General features: G+C 43.0%; 1 protein-coding gene across 1 annotated transcript in view; it reads left to right on the top strand.

The window, feature by feature from the left end:
- The first annotated feature begins 3,108 nt into the window (after positions 1-3,108).
- The window catches only part of glis1b (GLIS family zinc finger 1b), a 73,190-nt gene continuing 57,232 nt past the window's right edge, over positions 3,109-19,066 (top strand). The window contains exons 1-2 of the mRNA XM_030049688.1: positions 3,109-3,112; positions 3,666-3,995. Of these exons, the coding sequence (XP_029905548.1) occupies positions 3,109-3,112; positions 3,666-3,995 (334 nt within the window). The remainder of the gene's footprint in view (positions 3,113-3,665; positions 3,996-19,066) is intronic.

The following is a 19,066-nucleotide window of genomic DNA, read 5'->3' as shown; positions in this document are numbered from 1 at the left end:
GTAATCACTAAAACTACAGCTTTAACCTCGTGGATTCGTATATGACAGGTCAGGAGCTGAGAATCCCAAACTGAAACAATAACACAATAAAAAAATAATACTATATTCTTATTCCATTTAATTTATGAGGTTATTAATGAGCTCCAAGTACACTTTAAGTCCTCAGAGTGCAGTCTGAGTCAAATCTGAGTCTTTAATGTTCAAGCCTGAGTCTGTCACCACTCATCCAGACCTGTCTGAAATGTGAATAATAAATGCATTGTCATTTGATAAGGCGAAATGTCAGCTGAACTTGCATTTCATGCTTAACCGACGTGCGTGACGTCCTCAAGCACCACGCCCACGGCAGCTGCTCCGTGCACGCGCACAGGCTGATCGGTCACACCAGCGTGATGGCTCCGTTGTCTCGCGCACCGGACTTTTCACCAAGGCACATGAATGCAGCGCAGCCTATTTTCAGGCGACGTCAAGTTAGGAAGAATGATCCAGAACAAGAGCGGAAATAAAGGGATATTGCCCTCAAAATAAGTTCTTAGAAATCGAGCTACGCACAGTAATCTGTCAACATGTCGACTAGATTCACTAAAGATACAGATTTTAAAGTATAGTCTGGCAGATTACACTGTGATATGTGGAAGGGAAGTTCCCTCAAGGTTTTATTTTGAAAATCATGCTCAGGACTGTGATTTTTTTTTTTTTTAAATTATTATTATTCTATCCGACTTGACGCAGAGAGGTTTTACATGTTCCTTGGACGGCACTCCTCTGTTACCTAACACACTAAATTACTTGAAATATACACAATCTAAGTATGTGTCATTTTGGAGGGCTTGGCAGCTTTTTAAATTCATGCCCTGCTGTAGCCCATGCCACTGCTTGGTGTTACACATTTAGACGTCAACTAGGTGAATGGGCCAATGTACTTTTTTTTTTTTTTTTTTTGTGTAAGTGTTATTACAACTGACAGTGGTGCATATTTTATTTTATATTGGTCACAAAGACATTAGGTTGCCAGTAATTAACAGATCTTTATTAACTATCCCAGTCCACTGCAACATGCAATGGGCTGAGCTATGTTTCCCTTCATAGTCACTGTTTGATTTAAAAACAATTTTGATCCCATAAAACAATCAGATCATGTGTATTGGTTAGATTGGTAGAATATGTCTTGTAAGGTTAAATAAAATGCCCTGTTTAGAATAAGACCAGGCCATTTTGTATGAAGCCTTTCTGAGTGGCTGCATGGAGAGGCCAGACTACCTGCTCCTTACACACTGACTCATAAAGCAGTCTGAGGCCGAAAAGGAACTACTCCCTGCACTTACTTTATACTGTCTGCAACTTTTTCAAGCCGTGCTCCAGGATAATCTGTCCCATCATCATATTGCATAACATCTACACTATAGTCTTCATTGCTGAAAGAAAGAAAGAAAGAAAGAAAGAAAGAAAGAAAGAAAGAAAGAAAGAAAGAAAATCACATAACAGACAAATTTTAAACGAGTGAAAATGGAAATAGACCGACAGCAACCGACAGCTACTTGCATACAGTGCCAAAAATGTGTAATAATAAAAATATACCACTCTATCATTAATCATTAGTCATCACTGATGATTCGCTCCAACCCTAAACGCCACATGTCAGCACTCCGCAGTCAGAACATGTCGATCCCCCCAGTTGTCTTTTTATGGCTGTATTGAATTTTCACAGAAACACGACATTTCTTCCAGCACTTAAAGCACTTAAAGGCAGCATCAGATCATCCAAGCAACTTGAACAGCTCCAGTGTTACCGTAAACCTCCAATGCGCACAAAGGATTTTTCTTAATAAAAATACACACAGTGAGACCGGCTTGTTGTCAGTAGCAGTCCCATTCTCAGGTTACCGTGTTACTTTCCCCATGCAGTGCACGCCTTGAATTCACACCATGGATGGATAAGATTCACACGCTGTCTAAAATGCCACTAGATGGCGCTGTAAAACAGCTCTTCCCACACAGGCGGCTCAGAGCAGCAGTTGTTGCTGGAAAAGCCGCTTGCTCAGTGTAAGGCCGCTTGGGAGAACAATTTAACGCTGGATTACGAAAATTGGGAGTCTTTGGAAGAGTACGGTCTATATTTTAAACAGATCATTTTTGTGAGGGAGTTCAGTGGTTTGAGAGGCCAAACATTCATTTTTGGTGTAGCCAACCCTTTCAGAGATTTCAGTGTAGCACTTTTTTCCTTGGGCCCATGAATAAACTTGTCCTTCAAAATAAGGTGTAACAAATATAACTGGGTCTACAGGCCGATTCACACCTGGAATATACTGGCAATATACTGGCAATATACAAGTATAAGTGCCTTTGTTGGTCCTGATGTAAATAACTAAAAATGAGTAGGCCTAGAGGTAAATTCTTATAGTTCATGTAAAACAAAACAACAGCAAAAAATTAAACGGAAAGTGACGAGGATCAATTCATTTTTAAAAAAATGTAATAATAATAATTACTGTAATTTACAGCAAACTATTTCAGAATTCCACATTTTCATTTAAACTATCTGATATAATTTGTAGATTTTTGGGGGGGATTAGTAAAATATTTTGACATCAGTAATAATATCTTATTTGTATTCTTCAATATGAATTCATATGTCTTTCTATTATTATTATTATTATTATTATTATTATTATTGCTTCATCTTTGCGTCTCTCTCTCTCGTCACTCTCCGTCCTTCGCACGGTGAGGATGAAGAGCCTATGGCCGACATGAAACCTGATCCTCTGCTGACAGCTTCAACTTCACTGAGTCATGATAGGCTGCTTTGGCTGCATTGCCTAATAATACCAGATTCAACACTACTAATTTGATACACACAGATTTATTGGGGTTCACTTCCCCGAAACCCAGTAAAAGAAAGCACAAAAACTGTAATTTTGGGCAGTAATTAGCCTAACCAAAGGGCAGTTAGTGAATAATTATGATTTTGCCCGCGTGATTAGTATTATTGGCTGTAAACTTTTGGAATCGACACAGGGTTTATTTCCATTTCTTCCCAATTCTTTCTGCTTGATATTTCCCGTCCATCATGACGATAAAACGGAATTAATTCTGGACTCCCTTCGACTAATGGGTACAGTAGTGTAACAGCTGCCGCCTGTGATCGTGGTCAGTGATTTAAAGGTGCGACTCTTTTTCAGATTCGCTCCTGATCACTTCAGTTGGCACCTGTCCAGAAGTCGCCGTTGCGCAGGCTCTTGCAAAACTTCACTCAGCGCACTGTAAAACAGCTCGTCTCAATCCAGATCTTCATATCCTCCCACAGCCCGGACCCTGCACTCATTGGTGCGCCTAAATCCTGCCAAGGCAGTGGACCTATCGGGTGTCAGTCAGGGAGCGGAGACGTTTGGGATGCTGAGGACCGATACGCGCGGAGAGGATGCTATCGATTAGGCTCGCAAACGCGCTCTTCTCCAGTTGGATAAAGATGCCGATATGCGCAATTAGACGGTTTCCTCTTTGCAGCTCGTTAGACTTTGCTAAGGTAGGTGTCATCATGTGGCCAGCTGGTTTATTTGTGTCGTGCAGTTTCGTCACTTTGGGCCAAAAAACGCATGCATAAAGTTACAGCGACTTGTCCAAAAATAGTGGAGATTTTTTTCCCTGTGCGCAGGTAATGTGAGCAGAGCCCGGACACACTGGCAGAGCCGAGACATCAATGCAGGACTCCTCAGCGCTGTTCGGGATGGTCAGTCACTGTCAGACCCCCACGTTCACAGACTTCACCGGCCTGACGCTCTCCATGTACAGCAGCAAGGCAGAAATCTGTGCGCGGCGAGCTGGGAACGCTGCTTTTGGATCTCAGATTTGCCGGAGCCCCCATCACAACCCGACCCACATGCACTGCGCCAGTCCGAAGCGACTCGGCGCGTCCGAGGAGCGCCTCGGATCTCAAGAGAAGGCGCATCTGACAGCCAAGGCTCCCCGTTCATGCTTCTCTCTCTCACCGGGCCAAGGTAGGCGCAAAAGTGAACCTGACCCCCCACATCAGCTCCTGGAAGTCTTTACCTGGGGGCGCTGAGTTGATTAGAAGCACACACTGTTCACCTTAAGGATAAACCTTCTGCACTGTAGTAGCCGAACATGTATTGATGTGTATCGATTATTAACAGAAACGGTGTTAATAACCAAACACATTAACAACTGCTGTTGAAGTGTGACCAGTTTAAAGAGGAGGCACATTAGCAGTAATTTCCGATAAAAAACATTATCTGACATAATGCTGATTCTGGTCCCATATGGCTCCTTGACAGCATCCTTCTCTGTCTTTGATGTCGCTGTACTGTATATTTTGTTGCCTAAACCCTATTTGCAGTTGTGGATTAGCCTTGTTAATTAGACCCAGAACTCACTTGAATCCCAGGCCAATTCATAAATAACACCAGAATCAAAGTCTTTGTAGCGCAGGAAGGCCATGTGAAGTGATATATATGGAACAACTGCCAAGCCCGTGTGCACTTCCTATGGATGTCAACAAGGCATGGCAGCATTAACTTCACAGGAAGCTCACTGTGATGTTAGCCTGAGTGTTATGCACAGGAAAAGCTTGGAGAGGTTGGAGATCTAATGTGCCAGGCAGCTTGAAACAATATTTTTAATGAATAATTCATCTGAAATGAATTGTCGTGCTATTTATACTCTAAACTTTGACTAGTATAATAAGAGAAACAATTTGTGAAGCCTCTCTAGATGTATCTGAAGTAAAAAAAAAAAAAAAAAAAAAAAAAAAATTTGACATGGACTCATTAATATAAGTGCAAACCTTTAAAGAATAATTACATAGATGAAATGAACAGTGTCATCCACAGAGTGGAAACTGGGCTACAGCCTCTCTCTTTGTGGAAGCCTACTCCATCCTGTTTAGACAGAGTGTTGTTGTGAGAGGGCGGAGGTAATTACTGCCCCATCCTAAATTATGATTAGACAGAACTGACTTTTATATTAGCAATCATCCTTGCAGCAAGAAGAGGATCAACGGATCTGATTATTGTTTCTTCTTGCTAAACACAAACCATATGTCTGCTGAATTTGTCTCAGCATTTATGAGTTTTCTTGGTGCCCTCAGCCCTCCGTCCCAGCATCCCGCACCAGAATGAATCGTCTCATTGTCTTTGCAGCGCTTTTGAACTTGCTCCCCGTAAATTGTGGGAACGCAAGATGTGTCATGCATTTGTGAATTATGCTGTGCAGATTAATATTGAGACGCATATGTTTGTTTTACAGTTTCCTTCTGTCAGTAAGTGGCTCCATGAGACGTTTGAGTAACACTCAGAGTTTCAATATCTTTTGGCTTTGTAAATCAAAATAATTTGCAAACCCTGTAGAACGGCAAAAAAAAAAAAAACATAAACTGGCAGAATTTATTTCTGCACCATCAAGCTGTGCGTTCTGTTTCTGTCAGCAATCATTTCCCCCCTAAATTTAGCATTTGTGTATTTCAGTAAATTAGTTGTTTAATTCGGTTTAGCTCATACTTCCAATATAATCATTGCTCTAATTCCAAGCAGCATGCGAGTGCAGCGTATTTTAGTGAGCGTGGAGTATGAAAGTGATCTCAGCACTCATCAGTCTTTTGTATCGTGCTTCATTTCAGGGTGATTGTATTACAGTCTCCCCTTTGGGGACCGAGCTGGAGTTAAAACTGCTTTCTCAACCATTACTTTAGATTTATACTGAAAGGAATATATGCACAAACACAGGCTGTAATATTTATCCTGGTGGAGGTGAGACACTGGAAGGAGAGCATGTATCAAATGGGAAATGTATGACCTCTGACCTTTCCTCTGTCCTGTGATTGCAAAATAGAAAACATCACCCGGTGATGAAGGCTAATGCATTGCCGATGATTCATCTGTTGCTCATTTGATGAGTTTTATTAAGAGCGGAGCATCCTGTCTGAGAATGGGACATCTATTCAGTGCTGCTGTGCTGATGTGTTTCCTACCTGTAAACAAGACAAATATCAAGGAAACAGTCAGACTTGGCTGCGTCTAATTACGCCAAATCTGTACTGTGTGTGTGTGTGTGTGTGTGTGTCGGAGTATATGAATGTGCATGAGTAAGGGAATGAATTAATAGGTGAGGCAGTGATTTGACTGAGTGAGTTAGATAATGAGAAGGAGGGATTGAATGAGAAGGGAAGTGTGTTAATGAAGAAATGAGTTGGGGGGGGGGGGGGGGCATCTCCTCTGTAAAAGCTGATAGGAACTTGGATTTCATTTTTACGGCGCATGAACGCCACAATATCTCAGAGCAACGTTCAGTGAAAACCCTGAACTGTATCTCTGGAAGCCCACTGTTGCCGCGCCACCTTGTCTGAGGAAATGCTCCCAGCATGACGGTGAATGACTTCTATTTTGCTGAGGTTTAATCAGCAAAATAGCTCACAGCGAGTGATGCTGCACTTGGTGCTTATAGGTTTGGAAATCCTGCCCCATGTATGGCATCGCTCTTACGGAAGGGGAACAGCGGTTGATCATCCTTAACACTGTGAGCCCACTGTACTATAAATATCAGTGCCCACCAGCAAAGAAAATATTTAGCTTGCAAAGGAAAACACTTTACCCCCTCGAAAAAGAATATCACATTTGAATGAAGTGTGTACTCTAGCATCATTCGATACCTTACTAAAGTTTCTCCTGGCTGGGACGATGTTGCCCAGTCCGTGAGCTTATTTGAGGAAAATGTTTGAATTAGAGGAGTGTGCTGGAATCCCACGCTCTCTCTCTCTCTCTCTCTCTCTCTCTCTCTCTCTCTCTCTCTCTCTCTCTCTCTCTCAGATAAATGCAGACGTTTGTCTGTTGCTTCAGCCTGTGAAGAGATGAGTAATGGACTTTAGAGGCAGTCGTCGTGGCAACTATTAACATCTCTATGGCCGTTTCCTGTAGTTCCTCGCCAACACACACTTAATACTATGGCATGTAGCACATACATATATTTGTACATGTAGCCTGCACACCTGTATGCAAACACACCCTCACACACTATGCACTGTGCGCACACCACTAAAGCATACAGTACACACACTCACACATATGCAGTGCCACACTAACCCAAGCGTGCATAAACATGCACACATACGCACACACACTTTTTTGTGGTGGAGTGGCATTGGCACCCATGTTGAATTCTCTCAAACTGACTTAGTTTCCTGTGTTTTCCCTCAGCAGCATTTGTAGACGTCAGACCGCGGGGCGATAATCTGACTGTTATGAGAAACAACCAGCCATTACTGCCTTAAGCCGCTACTGTGTCAGGCACTTAATAACAACTTGCCAGTACCTTGGGATTAGTTTTGGTTGTGTGCATGTAGAGAACACTTTTAAAGGCTTTTGGTGACGTTAATTATTCTGCTGTGAACTTATTTATTTTTTTTATTTGGTTTTCTTGCTCCTAAAAAGTAGAAAAGAGCAGATACTTGGACCGTCCGTTTCTTTTTCTCATTGTTAAAACTGGGATGGAAGCTGTGTGGCATAAATTTGATTTATTTATTTGATTGCTCTCTTTTTTTTGTCACAGAGTTGATCTGTTCTAAATTGCAATAATATTTGTTATTCATGCAAGTGCTGATGAAACAGATTATGTCATTTCCAAATATTAAAAAAAAAAATTGTCATACATTGCAAAAATGATCAAAAGTGTGGTGCCCAGTACAGAAAAAATTAAGTGCATCAACAAAGGTTTCTTGTGCTGCAGCGGCAGCCGAACCCACAGAGCAGCTGCAGCTCTCATCTAAGCTATCTGTGGTCTTGTGCCGTCTTTGGGTAGCTGCCCGGACACTTTGATCTAACTGAATCTTTAGTTTCGTATCACATAAAATCAATTTAACAACTATGATTCTGGCAAAATGTTTGCTTCAGCTGTTTAAAGGGGCTCTCGGTTGTTTACGCTGTGTTGGAATTCAGGCTTGTAACTGTTTCAGCTTCGGCTTTGATGTGCGTTCAGATTATTTTACTTATTCATGTTGGATCTCGGTGGGTGTTTTTGGTCGTGAGTCAGTTCAAAGATCACATTCATAACATGGCGCCCCCTGCTGAAAGAATGATGCCCTGACAGAACGTCAGAGTGTAATGGTCATGGGACTGCCTGTTGTTGTCATTTGGCTAGTTCCGAATAAAATGGCATTTGCAGTTAGTTGCCACAGTGACAGCGCACAAACAGGGCAGTAAAGTGTGTCACGCTTTCTCAAGAACCGAGAAGATATTATCTTGTGTCTGCTTGCTGAAAGTAGTGAATAAACACTAACAGTGACTACTGGAATGCAGACGTTAGCCCACTACACTGTCCACAGTTATTTGTAATGGCAGCGATTCAAGTAAAGATGGCCACCACTCTGACCATCCTGTTATGATGATTTGAATGGGAAAGTCTGTTTTTCTCCAGTTCAAGTTCTATGGATACGCCTCCATAGAATTTGTTTACATAGTTATTTATTGGGTCAGGGACATTTTGCTATGAAATATGTTGTCTGTGGTTTTGATGCAAAATCTGTAAACAAATGACAGGCAAAGATGAGCTTCACATGTATTTTTAGGCTGTAAATAGCTTGTTTACATGTGTAATGTGTATAAACAGAGGGATGAAAGTGAGCCATAATTGCAGCGTCTGCAAACCGACGAAATGCCAAAAGTACATTTCATGTCAAATAAAGATACAAAAATTTTGATTTTCACATTTTGAATGGTATAAATCAGAAACTCTAGATGGCTTCTATGTCAAGCTACTACATTTGTCCTCAGGATGTGAAAATGATATCAGTCCCCATTTTACTAGGCCAAGCTAATACACCTTGTCCTTCCCCTGCTTGAGTCCCTGCCAGCCGTAGGGATGGTGATCTGTTTGCCCTGGAGCGGGGCAAATGAAAAGTGTCTTTCCCAAATAGAACAACAAAATATCACATAAAAGTCCTGAAGTAGTGCAAAGGAGCACAGAGGAGTTTGGACTCCCTTTGCACGCAGAGGACCTCAACACCAGCATCAATCACCAAGCCAAAAGTTTATTGCAGCGAGGCCTCCCAGATGTTGTGAAAGACTGATCAATGCTCAGAGGAAACGTTTCGCTGTCACTGCTGCTACAGGAGGTTTTACCTTTTATTGAACTTGTGGTTCTCTCATTTCTCCTGCCAAGATTACTCAAGATTACTTTTTTAACCAGATAATAAAAAAACAAACATTGTATTGTATTGTATTACTTACCAATTCACATCCACCTGCAACTATGTAAGAGGATATGTAAAGATCACATCATTTTGATTTCAAAAACAGGTGATTGGCTGAGGATTCGTATGAGTTTGACCTGGCGAAGAGCTCAATGCATTGTCAATGTGCTTTCTCTGCTCCTATTTTCACAGGATCCACATAGAAATTGCTGAGCATTTGCATCCATAAATCACACTGAACTCGACCCATGAGTCTGTGTTTGTAGATCAAAGATGTGTAGTGATAGTGGCATTCTTTTTAACTGCGTGTCGGCCAGTTTCTCACCGCTCCACCGTATTCCCGTGAGCCAAAGGACGGAGCCTCGGCCCACGTCTTTGTGTGACTCGCATGAGCTCAGCCGTGAGGTATGGGCAAATGTGAGGGTGCTGCCTGGGAAGGGTGTTGCAGGGTGTAATGTTTGCAGCATGTTCCATTGATTCATAAAGCTGAGGCCCGATGATGATTTTGCAGCGGTATTCCCGTAAACCTCAGTCTGGCTGAGAAGCTGAGGAGGGAATGCTGGGTAATGGAATTAGAGCGCTTCCTGAGTCACAGCCACTAGAGACACACACAGAGAAAGAGAGAGACAGAGAGAGAGAGAGAGAGAGAGAGAGAGAGAGGGAGAGAGAGGGAGAAAAGGAGAGAGAGAGCACCTCTGGTTTGGCAGCTGGTTGGCTGAATCACCTCAATCAAACCTGGCCAGGAATACTCATGACGTGTGTGGAAATAGGAGATAAGTGGGAGAGGAAGAGAAGTGTGTTGCATCAACTTGACTGAGGTTGGCTTCAAAAATAGTGCGAGAGAGAGAGAGAGAGAGAGAGAGAGAGCAAGAGATATTTATGGGAGCTTGTGGTGACACAGCGTTTCCGCTTGAGTATCTCCTGAAATAATCCTCTAAAGTGGCATTGTGTCTATGCGCATGTATGTACACACAAGCGCACGCAAACACCCAAACACAAGACCTTTGGATTTACCACAAATCCTTCCGGTGCATACACATATTTACACTTTTCATCGCCGTCTGCCTCCTCATTCCTAGGCTATACGCTGCGGCCTCTCTGCCGCGTTTTTCCCTCTCCACAGTGAATGTTAGCGGGGTCAAATGTTCTCATTCTTATGTGACCAGTGTGGTATGACTATGGCATCTCACTGTAACCAAAGGCATTCTGACTTTCAAGAGCCCGAGTGCTCTGCCAATGAATCCAAACAGTCACACAGCAAAAATATGATCTGGTTTGAGTGAGTGTCGAAATATCTCTGGAATACCAGAGGAAATGTGCTTGGGGCCTCAGCTTAATCAAGAAAAAGCTGCAGCGTTGGCTCAGATATGTCATCATAAAAATGTATTTTTAGCCCCAACCTTGCCTTGAGAATTACTCATAAAGTTTCACCCACTCTACTTTCGTTGTTGGGGAGGGATCAAATTCCTTAGTTATGTGAAATAGATCAGATTGCTTTACCTTAAGCGTACTAGCTCAGAGATAAAGAGATGACTTCGTTCGCTCTCACTCTCTCGCTCCTGGGCAGGCATGCCACAGCTAACCGCACATCCACAGAGTCTGTATTACTCATGCATTTTCAGACGGCAGCGACGGCTCTCGCAGACCTCTCCGTGTATGACTTAGCGCACGGGTGGGTTTTTGATTTACATCTCGGCTGTGCCACTTGCTGTTCTTGGCTCTGCGTTGGTTTGTTTCATCAAAGAAAAATCCGCTCCGCTCTGACTGTGGCAGTTAGACGGCCATCCGCCGCTGTGCTGCCTCCGCTGGCCCACAGAGGACCAGGGCCAAGGGCTGACTGGGCCCTCACAGCTGTCAGCTGGAGAGAGAGAGAGGGAGAGAGAGAGAGAGAGAGAGAGAGAGAGAGAGAGAAGAGAGAGAGAGAGACGGGGAGAGAGAGATGTGGCCATCAGGTTCTTGGCTCCACTGTCCCTTTCCCTCAACAAACAACAGGAATAGCTTACTAAGACTGCGTGTGTGTGAGAGAGAGAGCAGTTTTGGTCACCTGGGCCAATCATGAGAAGGCATCTGCTTCTGCTTTTCCACTGAAAGGATCAAGCACTTTCAGCACTTGCAGAGTTATTCATCATTGCTTAGCTGTGATGGTGAAGTGAGTAACATTCCCATAGTTGCTGAATGTGCCTCAGAGCTTTTTAAACAAGTCAACGCTGAAAAATCCTCCACTAACAGTTTTGAATATGAGGCACAGCTTGTATATATGATTGGTGTCTGAGTTGGCCTTTTTTTTTTTTTTTTTTTTTTTTTTTTTTTTACAATCCCAGGCATGTCGGAGGCCAATCAGCCAGCCAATCAAACACTGGCTTCATCCGAGTGGTCAAAAACAAACGGGCAAACATGATGCGAGCTGAGGCTGTTTTAATGCCTTCATTAGTGCCGAGGAGAAAGCAGCCAAAAAGCTGAGTTTTATCCTTTCTGTTGTTCACTCTCCGTCTCTGCCAGGAAGCTGCCATGGGGCAGTGCCCAGTCAGCTCACCACTCCATTGGCTGGCGCTGCCCCAGAGGACTATGAAAGACATTATAAAGTCTAATAGTGCAGTTTATATATTTTATTAGTGCTCGTTAATAAAAGCCCAGCGTTCTGGAAGAATTACTTATTCTCTAGTCATGTGCAATGCAATCCAGCCCCAGCTCTATATTAAATTACATTCAGCACTTACCCAGGACTAATAAGTGCACAAAAACTAGAGACTGAATTAAGTTTTTTTTTTCCTTTTTTTTAGGGAAAAAGTGCTTTACTTTCGCAATGTCTGTGAATGATGTGAGCCGTCATCAATCATAAACCCCTTAGAAGGACAAATTGCACTGCTGTAGTCTGCTACTTTGGACTCAAATATTCATATGTGCATAGTGTTTTGGCAGATTTGTCCGTATTGCTGGCCTAGATATAAAGCCAAGTTTCATCACACGCACTTTCAATATCTACTGAATTGTTCTGACAAGGATATATAGGCTATTTTAAAAAGCACTGGGAAGCAAATCCTTGAGTCATACTGTATTATAGTTATTTTGTTACTTGACGTGTCCCAAGACAGGACCTCTACACTGTTTCACTGCAGCCTCTGTGTCTTCAGAGAGCAACATCCACACACAGGCAGCAGTGCAGCACAGGTGAACTGGTGATGTTTTGTCAGATCTTTCCTTCTGCAGCCCCGGCACAGCAGCTCTGGACAACACAGAGCTGCATGCTGGGAGGAAGTGGAGGATTGAGGGGAAGTGAGGCCAGTGCCATGTTCAGGTTAATCCTCGTAGTGGTCCATGTTGCTGGGAGCTGGGAGCCTGGCCAGGCCAACTCTGGATGTTAATAAAGTTTTAAGGCTCTATGCCAGCACTGTGATCTCCTACAATGCTCAGGGTTATTTTTACAGACTTCAATTATATTTGAAAGGAGAGGTCGTTGTTCAGTGGGCTAGGGAGATGGTGTATGTGATAAGGAGATGCAATTTCCCACGATGTGATGCTGTAGAGTGCATGGATTTTCTCATTGTCTGGGGCTCACAGTGGGAATATATTCTCATATCGTCTGTATGTGAACAGCAGATGTAGCACTGAAATAGCAAACCGGTAAATGCCACTTTTTTACTTTTATTATTCCGGCGAAGGTTTGCTGGAAAGTTTCCTTGCTCTGTGTCAGTGTGCTCACACACACACACACACACACACACACACACACACACTGACACATGGTAGTTATCCAGTTTGCACATCACAGTCTTCTTCTGCGGGCCAATAAGCAGCTCCACTGGTGCAGATGGGTGCTGAGTGCCTTGCTCTTAAGCAAGGCACTCAGCACTTGTAGAGGGAGGGAAGAGTGTCCCAGATTCATATTCCCTGTCCATTTTCAAAACTGATCCAAGGACTGGCTATTTATTTGCAATAGGCCCCCCTCCTTGTGTCTCTCAGATGTTATGTCGATGTCTGTGCTCAGTGGTCTATGACAGCCTGGCTGCCGAACAGGGAATTGAAGGAATCTAAGATGACTTTGGCTTGTAGCTGCTGCACTGATGTCGCTGCCTGCTGACTCGTCTGCCAGAGATGTCAGCTTGATTTCACCCTGTGGAACTGAAAACCCCATCTCACAGATGAGCTGGTTCCTCTGTCCAGAAGTTTCCACTGGAAACAGTAGACACATCTGTTATCTTCCTCCTCCTCTCGCATCTGATGGGCTTTTTTCACAATCTATCTGCTTCTTATTCTCTGCACCAAATTGCTTTTGAAACGATGCTGTGCAGTTGTCATTCTGCTGGCAAGTGGTATCCCATCGCCCTGAATGATTAAGTAATTGCATTGTAGAATCAGCGGTTTTGTTCAGGACTATCCCTTCTGTGGAAACTGTTCTCCTCCTTTGATTTACAGTTGCCAAGGATAAACTTGGATCCTTTTTTCTCTATTTCAACTACGACTCATATGGACGGTGCAGTATGGGCTTTTAAATGGATCCATATTACGCTGAGTAATCTCTTACCCTCCGTATGCACCTCTTCATTAACATGTTTAACATTCCCCTTAAGGCCCAGAAGTCGGCTTCTATTTTACACTGCTTAATACAAACATCATGTTGGACACTTAGGATCTCTTAGGGGGCTTATTGTTGGCAGTTTTAGTAGTCAGCAGAGTTGAATGTGATATAGGGTGTGTGCGTGCATGTGTGTGTGTGTCTGTGCGTGTGTGCAAGTTAAGAATCGGGGCAAGCTGGAGCAGAGGATCGACAAGTTCATTAACCCTGCCCTCGAAGAGCGCAGTAAAAATTTAAAGAGGCAATAAGTAAGTTATGACTTTTATCGACCTCTATTGGCGATCAAGGAATCGCAAGAGCACTGACAGCTTGACGGCGGCTTGCAAATGACAGAGATAGAAAAATCACAGCATCAGCAGAATTACAACAGGACAAGTAAGCCAGCTAATTAGAGCCGAAATCCAACAGAAACCTCCAAAGAAGCGGCAGTATATCATGATGTAAAACAATACAGCCTTGACATTTGGCTGGAGAGTGACATGTTGTGCAACGGTCGCTCGCTCGTAGCGTGATCCTAAAACGGAGCACAGCGGTGAGTTTTTGAAAACAAGAAATCTCACTTCCTGGCAAAGTCGCCGCTGAGTCATCCGTATTGACCAACAAACCCTGTCAGCAAACGCAGAGAGTTTATGGTCACTTGGTGCTTTGAGACAGTAAAAATATTACATAACGCACCTTTAATCTTTATTTCTGTACAGATTTGTGTGTGTGTTTCTAGTCCACTACATGCATGTATTTCTGCCATCATATAAACGGTTTTGGAATTTCTGCCTGACCAAAACATGATTTCATTCTTGATAGTGAGGACGGATAGATGAATAGGGGTAGAGAGAAAGGAAAAAAGTGAAAAAAAAAAATTGCATGTGAAAGGAACCAGGGCATATCAGTGTCCTACCTGGCTCGACATTTACTGCCCTCACCCCCGACTCTGTGCTCAACTTTTTACGACAAAGCCAAAGGCCATCAAGAGGAGCTTCCCTCACTCTAAAACTGATATGCTGAGATTCTTGGATCCACATAGACAAGACATATAAGGCACTCACACGGCTCCGATAACCAATAAACCTTCCCCCATCAGGAAACGTTACTTATATATCACTAGGAGGTTTTGACAAGAGTATTTGGGATGAATGTCTGGCTTTCTCCCCAGTATGTGTTCACTGAAGCTGAGTTATAGATTTGGTGGATGGATGACTGGACAGAGGTAGCAAAGAGTCGAGAGGAGAGAAGGGGAGATTTTTTTTTTTTTTAATTCTCTCCTTTCTGTTTATCTGACATTTGCCCTTAAAAAGTCAGCTCACAGCACATGTTGACTAATACTGATAAAAAAAGCTTAATCAGGGACTTTCGGCTTGTATCGACAGTGATCTAATAGGCCAGTGTTTGAAAGCTGAAATGAAGTTAGGCAGCGTCACAACTCTGACAGCCAGGTGCTGAACACTTGGCCCAGAGCTCTGGAGCCTCAGCCAATTGGAAAATGCTTTGCAGAATTTATCTGCACCCTTCTCCCTTGACAAATTATTTTATTGTTCCCGCACAGTTGGTTCTCATTTAGTCTTTTGGCTAATGATAGGCTGAGAGCATGTGGACTATTCTTATTCCTTTATTCAGTGTAGATGCCCTGACTGGAAGTGCTCAAATCTGACAGTACACTCCCGTGCTATAGAAACTGAGCAAAACATGACACAAAAGGTGCACAAAATGTACAAAGACAGCAGGATAGAGAGCAGAACGCCTGCTTAGACTGGAAGAAGGAGAAATCTGATAGACTCATCAGTTTGTATGCGCCATTAAAAAGTAGGATGATATGGACAAAATCAGTGATCAAGAAATCTGTGACCAAAAAACTTCAGTATTGATACTGTGACAATATTGTGGGATTGACTATTGCTACTTCCATAAGGTAGTTACACTACAAGATTTTTGATAGGCATTCACTATAAATGTCAATATGATGACCAAGCAGTTCAGGGGAATTAATAGAACAGCTAAAAGAGTCTAATAAGTTCAGATAATTGCATTTCTCTACTGTAATGCAGCCTTTAAAACCAAGAAAAGACAACCAAAATTTCAGATATCTAGCCTCATATCACAATGTTGAAATAATATCAACAATAATATCAACATATTGCCCAGCCCAACTGAGAAGTGCCTCTATCGTAGGGTTGGAAATTATATAGATATTATATCAATATCGTGATATCAGACTTGATATCATCCAGGAGTTTAGATAATATCATGATATAGGGATATACAAGTGATATGGACAATATTGTGATATAGGGATATACATTTGATACATAAGTGTTGTCTTTTCCTGGTGTTAAGGGTCACATTACAGTAAGGTGATGTCATTTTCTGAACTTGGTGGACTGTTCTCGCTGCTCTATTATTTGTCTTGACCCACTTAATAATTATACAGGCATTGCTGATGATTATTTATCAAACATCTCATGGTGGAAATGTTTTGGGAAAGCACCAGTTGTCATCCCCACAACATCGTCACGATATTGATATCGAGGTATTTGATTTTGTCCGTATCGCGCAGCCATACTCTGTGGCATGACCCTCGTGGCACCGTGTGTCAAACGACTTCCTGAAGGCACAAATTCTGTAGCCCCCTCCCCTCCTCCCTGGACTCACCCACCCTCACCCTAGCTCCACTCCAAACCCCTTAATCACATTACGCCGTGTGTCTCATGTGCCCTGACTAGCAGAAAGGCTGTGTGACCGCCACAGATGGGAGCGATAGGGTGGAACTCCCCGCCTCGCCCTGCGTCCGAGCTCTGCACTCTCGCTGACCTGAGCACAGTACATCAGGACTAGGCCGCTAATCTTTTACAAATGCTGGGAGTCTCCACGGCTGGGCCCTCTCTGAGACGGCTTAGTCAAAACAGCCCCTTTGCTCCTGAACGCAACCTCGGCCTCCAGCTTACTTTAAACAGTGACTAACTAACAAATACCTGCTGCTTGTTGCCTGGCATTACACAGCCCGGTGCGCTCCCCGGCGCTCCATGGAGTTTGACAGTGTGTTTGCTGTTCTGTAGGCGGACACACAGGCCTACTGTGTTACAGGGTTTTCAGGGTTTGTTGGTAAGATGATACAGGACACGTTGAGTGTGTTCATGCGTTGAAAATACTGCACTGGTTTAAGGGTGCCCTCGTTTATTTTCTTTTATTGCATTTTTTTTTAGGGAAATCATTTGTTCTCTGAAATGGAAAAAATGCTATATAAAGTTAAATTAGCTCATTTTAGCAGTTAAAGGGTTGCATTGTGAAACAACCCGGGACACCTCCTGTTATGGGGATGCATTCAGTGTGTTAGAGAAACACAAGGAGAGGATAAATCAACATGTTTTCTGCTCTCTTTTTCTCCCAGCTTTAAACCACATTATTCTGACTGCGTGACCCGATTAAAATGATATCAGTGTTCCTTGTGATCCCGAAGTTCATTAAATCTGCGATTGTCTAACAAGGTTACATCATTACAATTTCCCCTGACAACTGACAGCAGAGTACAGCAAAACAAACATTATTTTGCAGACGTCACAGGTCGAGGTGATGAGAGATAGCCTTTGTGTCCGGTTTCAAGTTTCACTGGTGCCAATCCCCCCCGACTTCCCCCCCCCTCGCTCCCCCTCCTCCCTCCCTCAGCCCCCGCCTCCCATCGCTCCAAAAAAGCCCTTTGGTCTCTCTGCCGAGCATGTTTCTCATTCCACTTGAGCACAACAGCACCGACCACACTTCTCCGAGATGACTCTGCCTCGTCGTCTCATGCGCTCGCATTGTTTACACGGCCTTAGCCACATCTTCAGACCGCTCTGGGCTCCTAATGAACACCATGCAGTTCGGGCGCCACGCCAGGCCCGGGCCCAGGCTCGGACTTTGTACATAGACCAGTTGGCACGGCCGACACGCTGAATAAAACATCACTGTTTACGCTGTAACTCGTCCCCTTTGAGAAATTTCAGAGTATTCCAGCTATGTTTTAACTATTCAGAATGACACACTCGACGCACAAACTATTGTGAAATCCAGCAAAGTATACAATGTATGTTTCAGGCATTGTTCAGTTGATCTGAGCGATAATGTGATGAATAATGCACGTCCAAGCAGTTTATTTTTGAGTCATTTTTTAGGCATCTGTGGTGCTTTTGATTATCTTGATACTCATAATCATATTTGATTACACCGAAATGGCTTGGTGGTACTGGCTTCCAGCATAAACTTTTTTATTTGTAAATGTTTTAGAAGGATTTGATACACTGGGAACAATAAATCTTCCGCAATTTCTGCAATAACACAGTCATTATTTTTGGTGAAAAAAAAAAGGCTGCTTTTTACTCCAGCTAGAAACAATTTGAACTCCAACGTGAGCTATAAACTAAATAGGATGATCAACTTTGAAAAGTGAAGCTTTGCAAGGACGTACTAATGTCGGGGGGGGGCTTGGAAAAGGCTGCAGTCCGAGAAATGTTGAACGTAAAGCCCCTGAAAACCGCAGCTCAACAAAAGTCAACAGGACTTGTTAGCCATGTCCTTGATAGCGTTAGCTGTAAATCTAAATGCACATTTTACCGCAGCGCCCACTTTTACGGGGCCAGTCCTGTCATTTGACACGAAAATATGGCTAATCTAGCCCACTGTAAAGATGCCAGTCTTCTACAAGCCTCGAGAGCTCTGAGGCATGAAGCAGGCCAGCGAGAAAGGCAAAGCATCAGTATATGTACACTGCCGCCTGCCAAGGTACACTCATTTAACAGCACAAAAAGACTTGCACTGAGAACCCGCAGCTTTTTCTCTGTGTTTATGTTAGGGATGATGTAAAATGGCCAGAATTCATATTTCACATCAAATTTCTCTTTTAAGATGCCTTCTCTCATTTTTTATGTGCAAGGAAACAAACATTTGCATTTCAAAGTTCTTCAAATAAAAATAAATGAAAAGCAAACCCTTTTATGGGTTTGGAGACTATATTGGAAAACAGGTCAGGGGCGAAATGAATATTTTTTATGGTTCGTAAAAGAGCTTCACAATGAGTGCCAGGTTATGTGAAAGGCTTGACACATGCTACGGCCCAGAGCCCTTCGAGATTCCCTCTTTATTCAAGCCCTTAAACTCTCTGGCCATGAGCAGCCAAACAACACACATGGCAGAGGCCAAGTGGTCCAAATGAAGAATCATTTCTTTATTTCTGCTTGTTATCGTCTGATTAGGCTCCTTTTCACTGAAGGCACGTCCAAAAAAACTATTAACAACTTTCACTTTTCCGTTTTGTTTTAATCAGTGTCCACATG

Source organism: Myripristis murdjan, chromosome 4 (assembly GCF_902150065.1).
Source record: "Myripristis murdjan chromosome 4, fMyrMur1.1, whole genome shotgun sequence".
In the NCBI taxonomy this organism is placed as follows: Eukaryota; Metazoa; Chordata; class Actinopteri; order Holocentriformes; family Holocentridae; genus Myripristis; species Myripristis murdjan.
The sequence above is the reverse complement of the archived record's forward strand: the minus strand, read 5'-3'. Positions and strand labels throughout refer to the sequence as shown.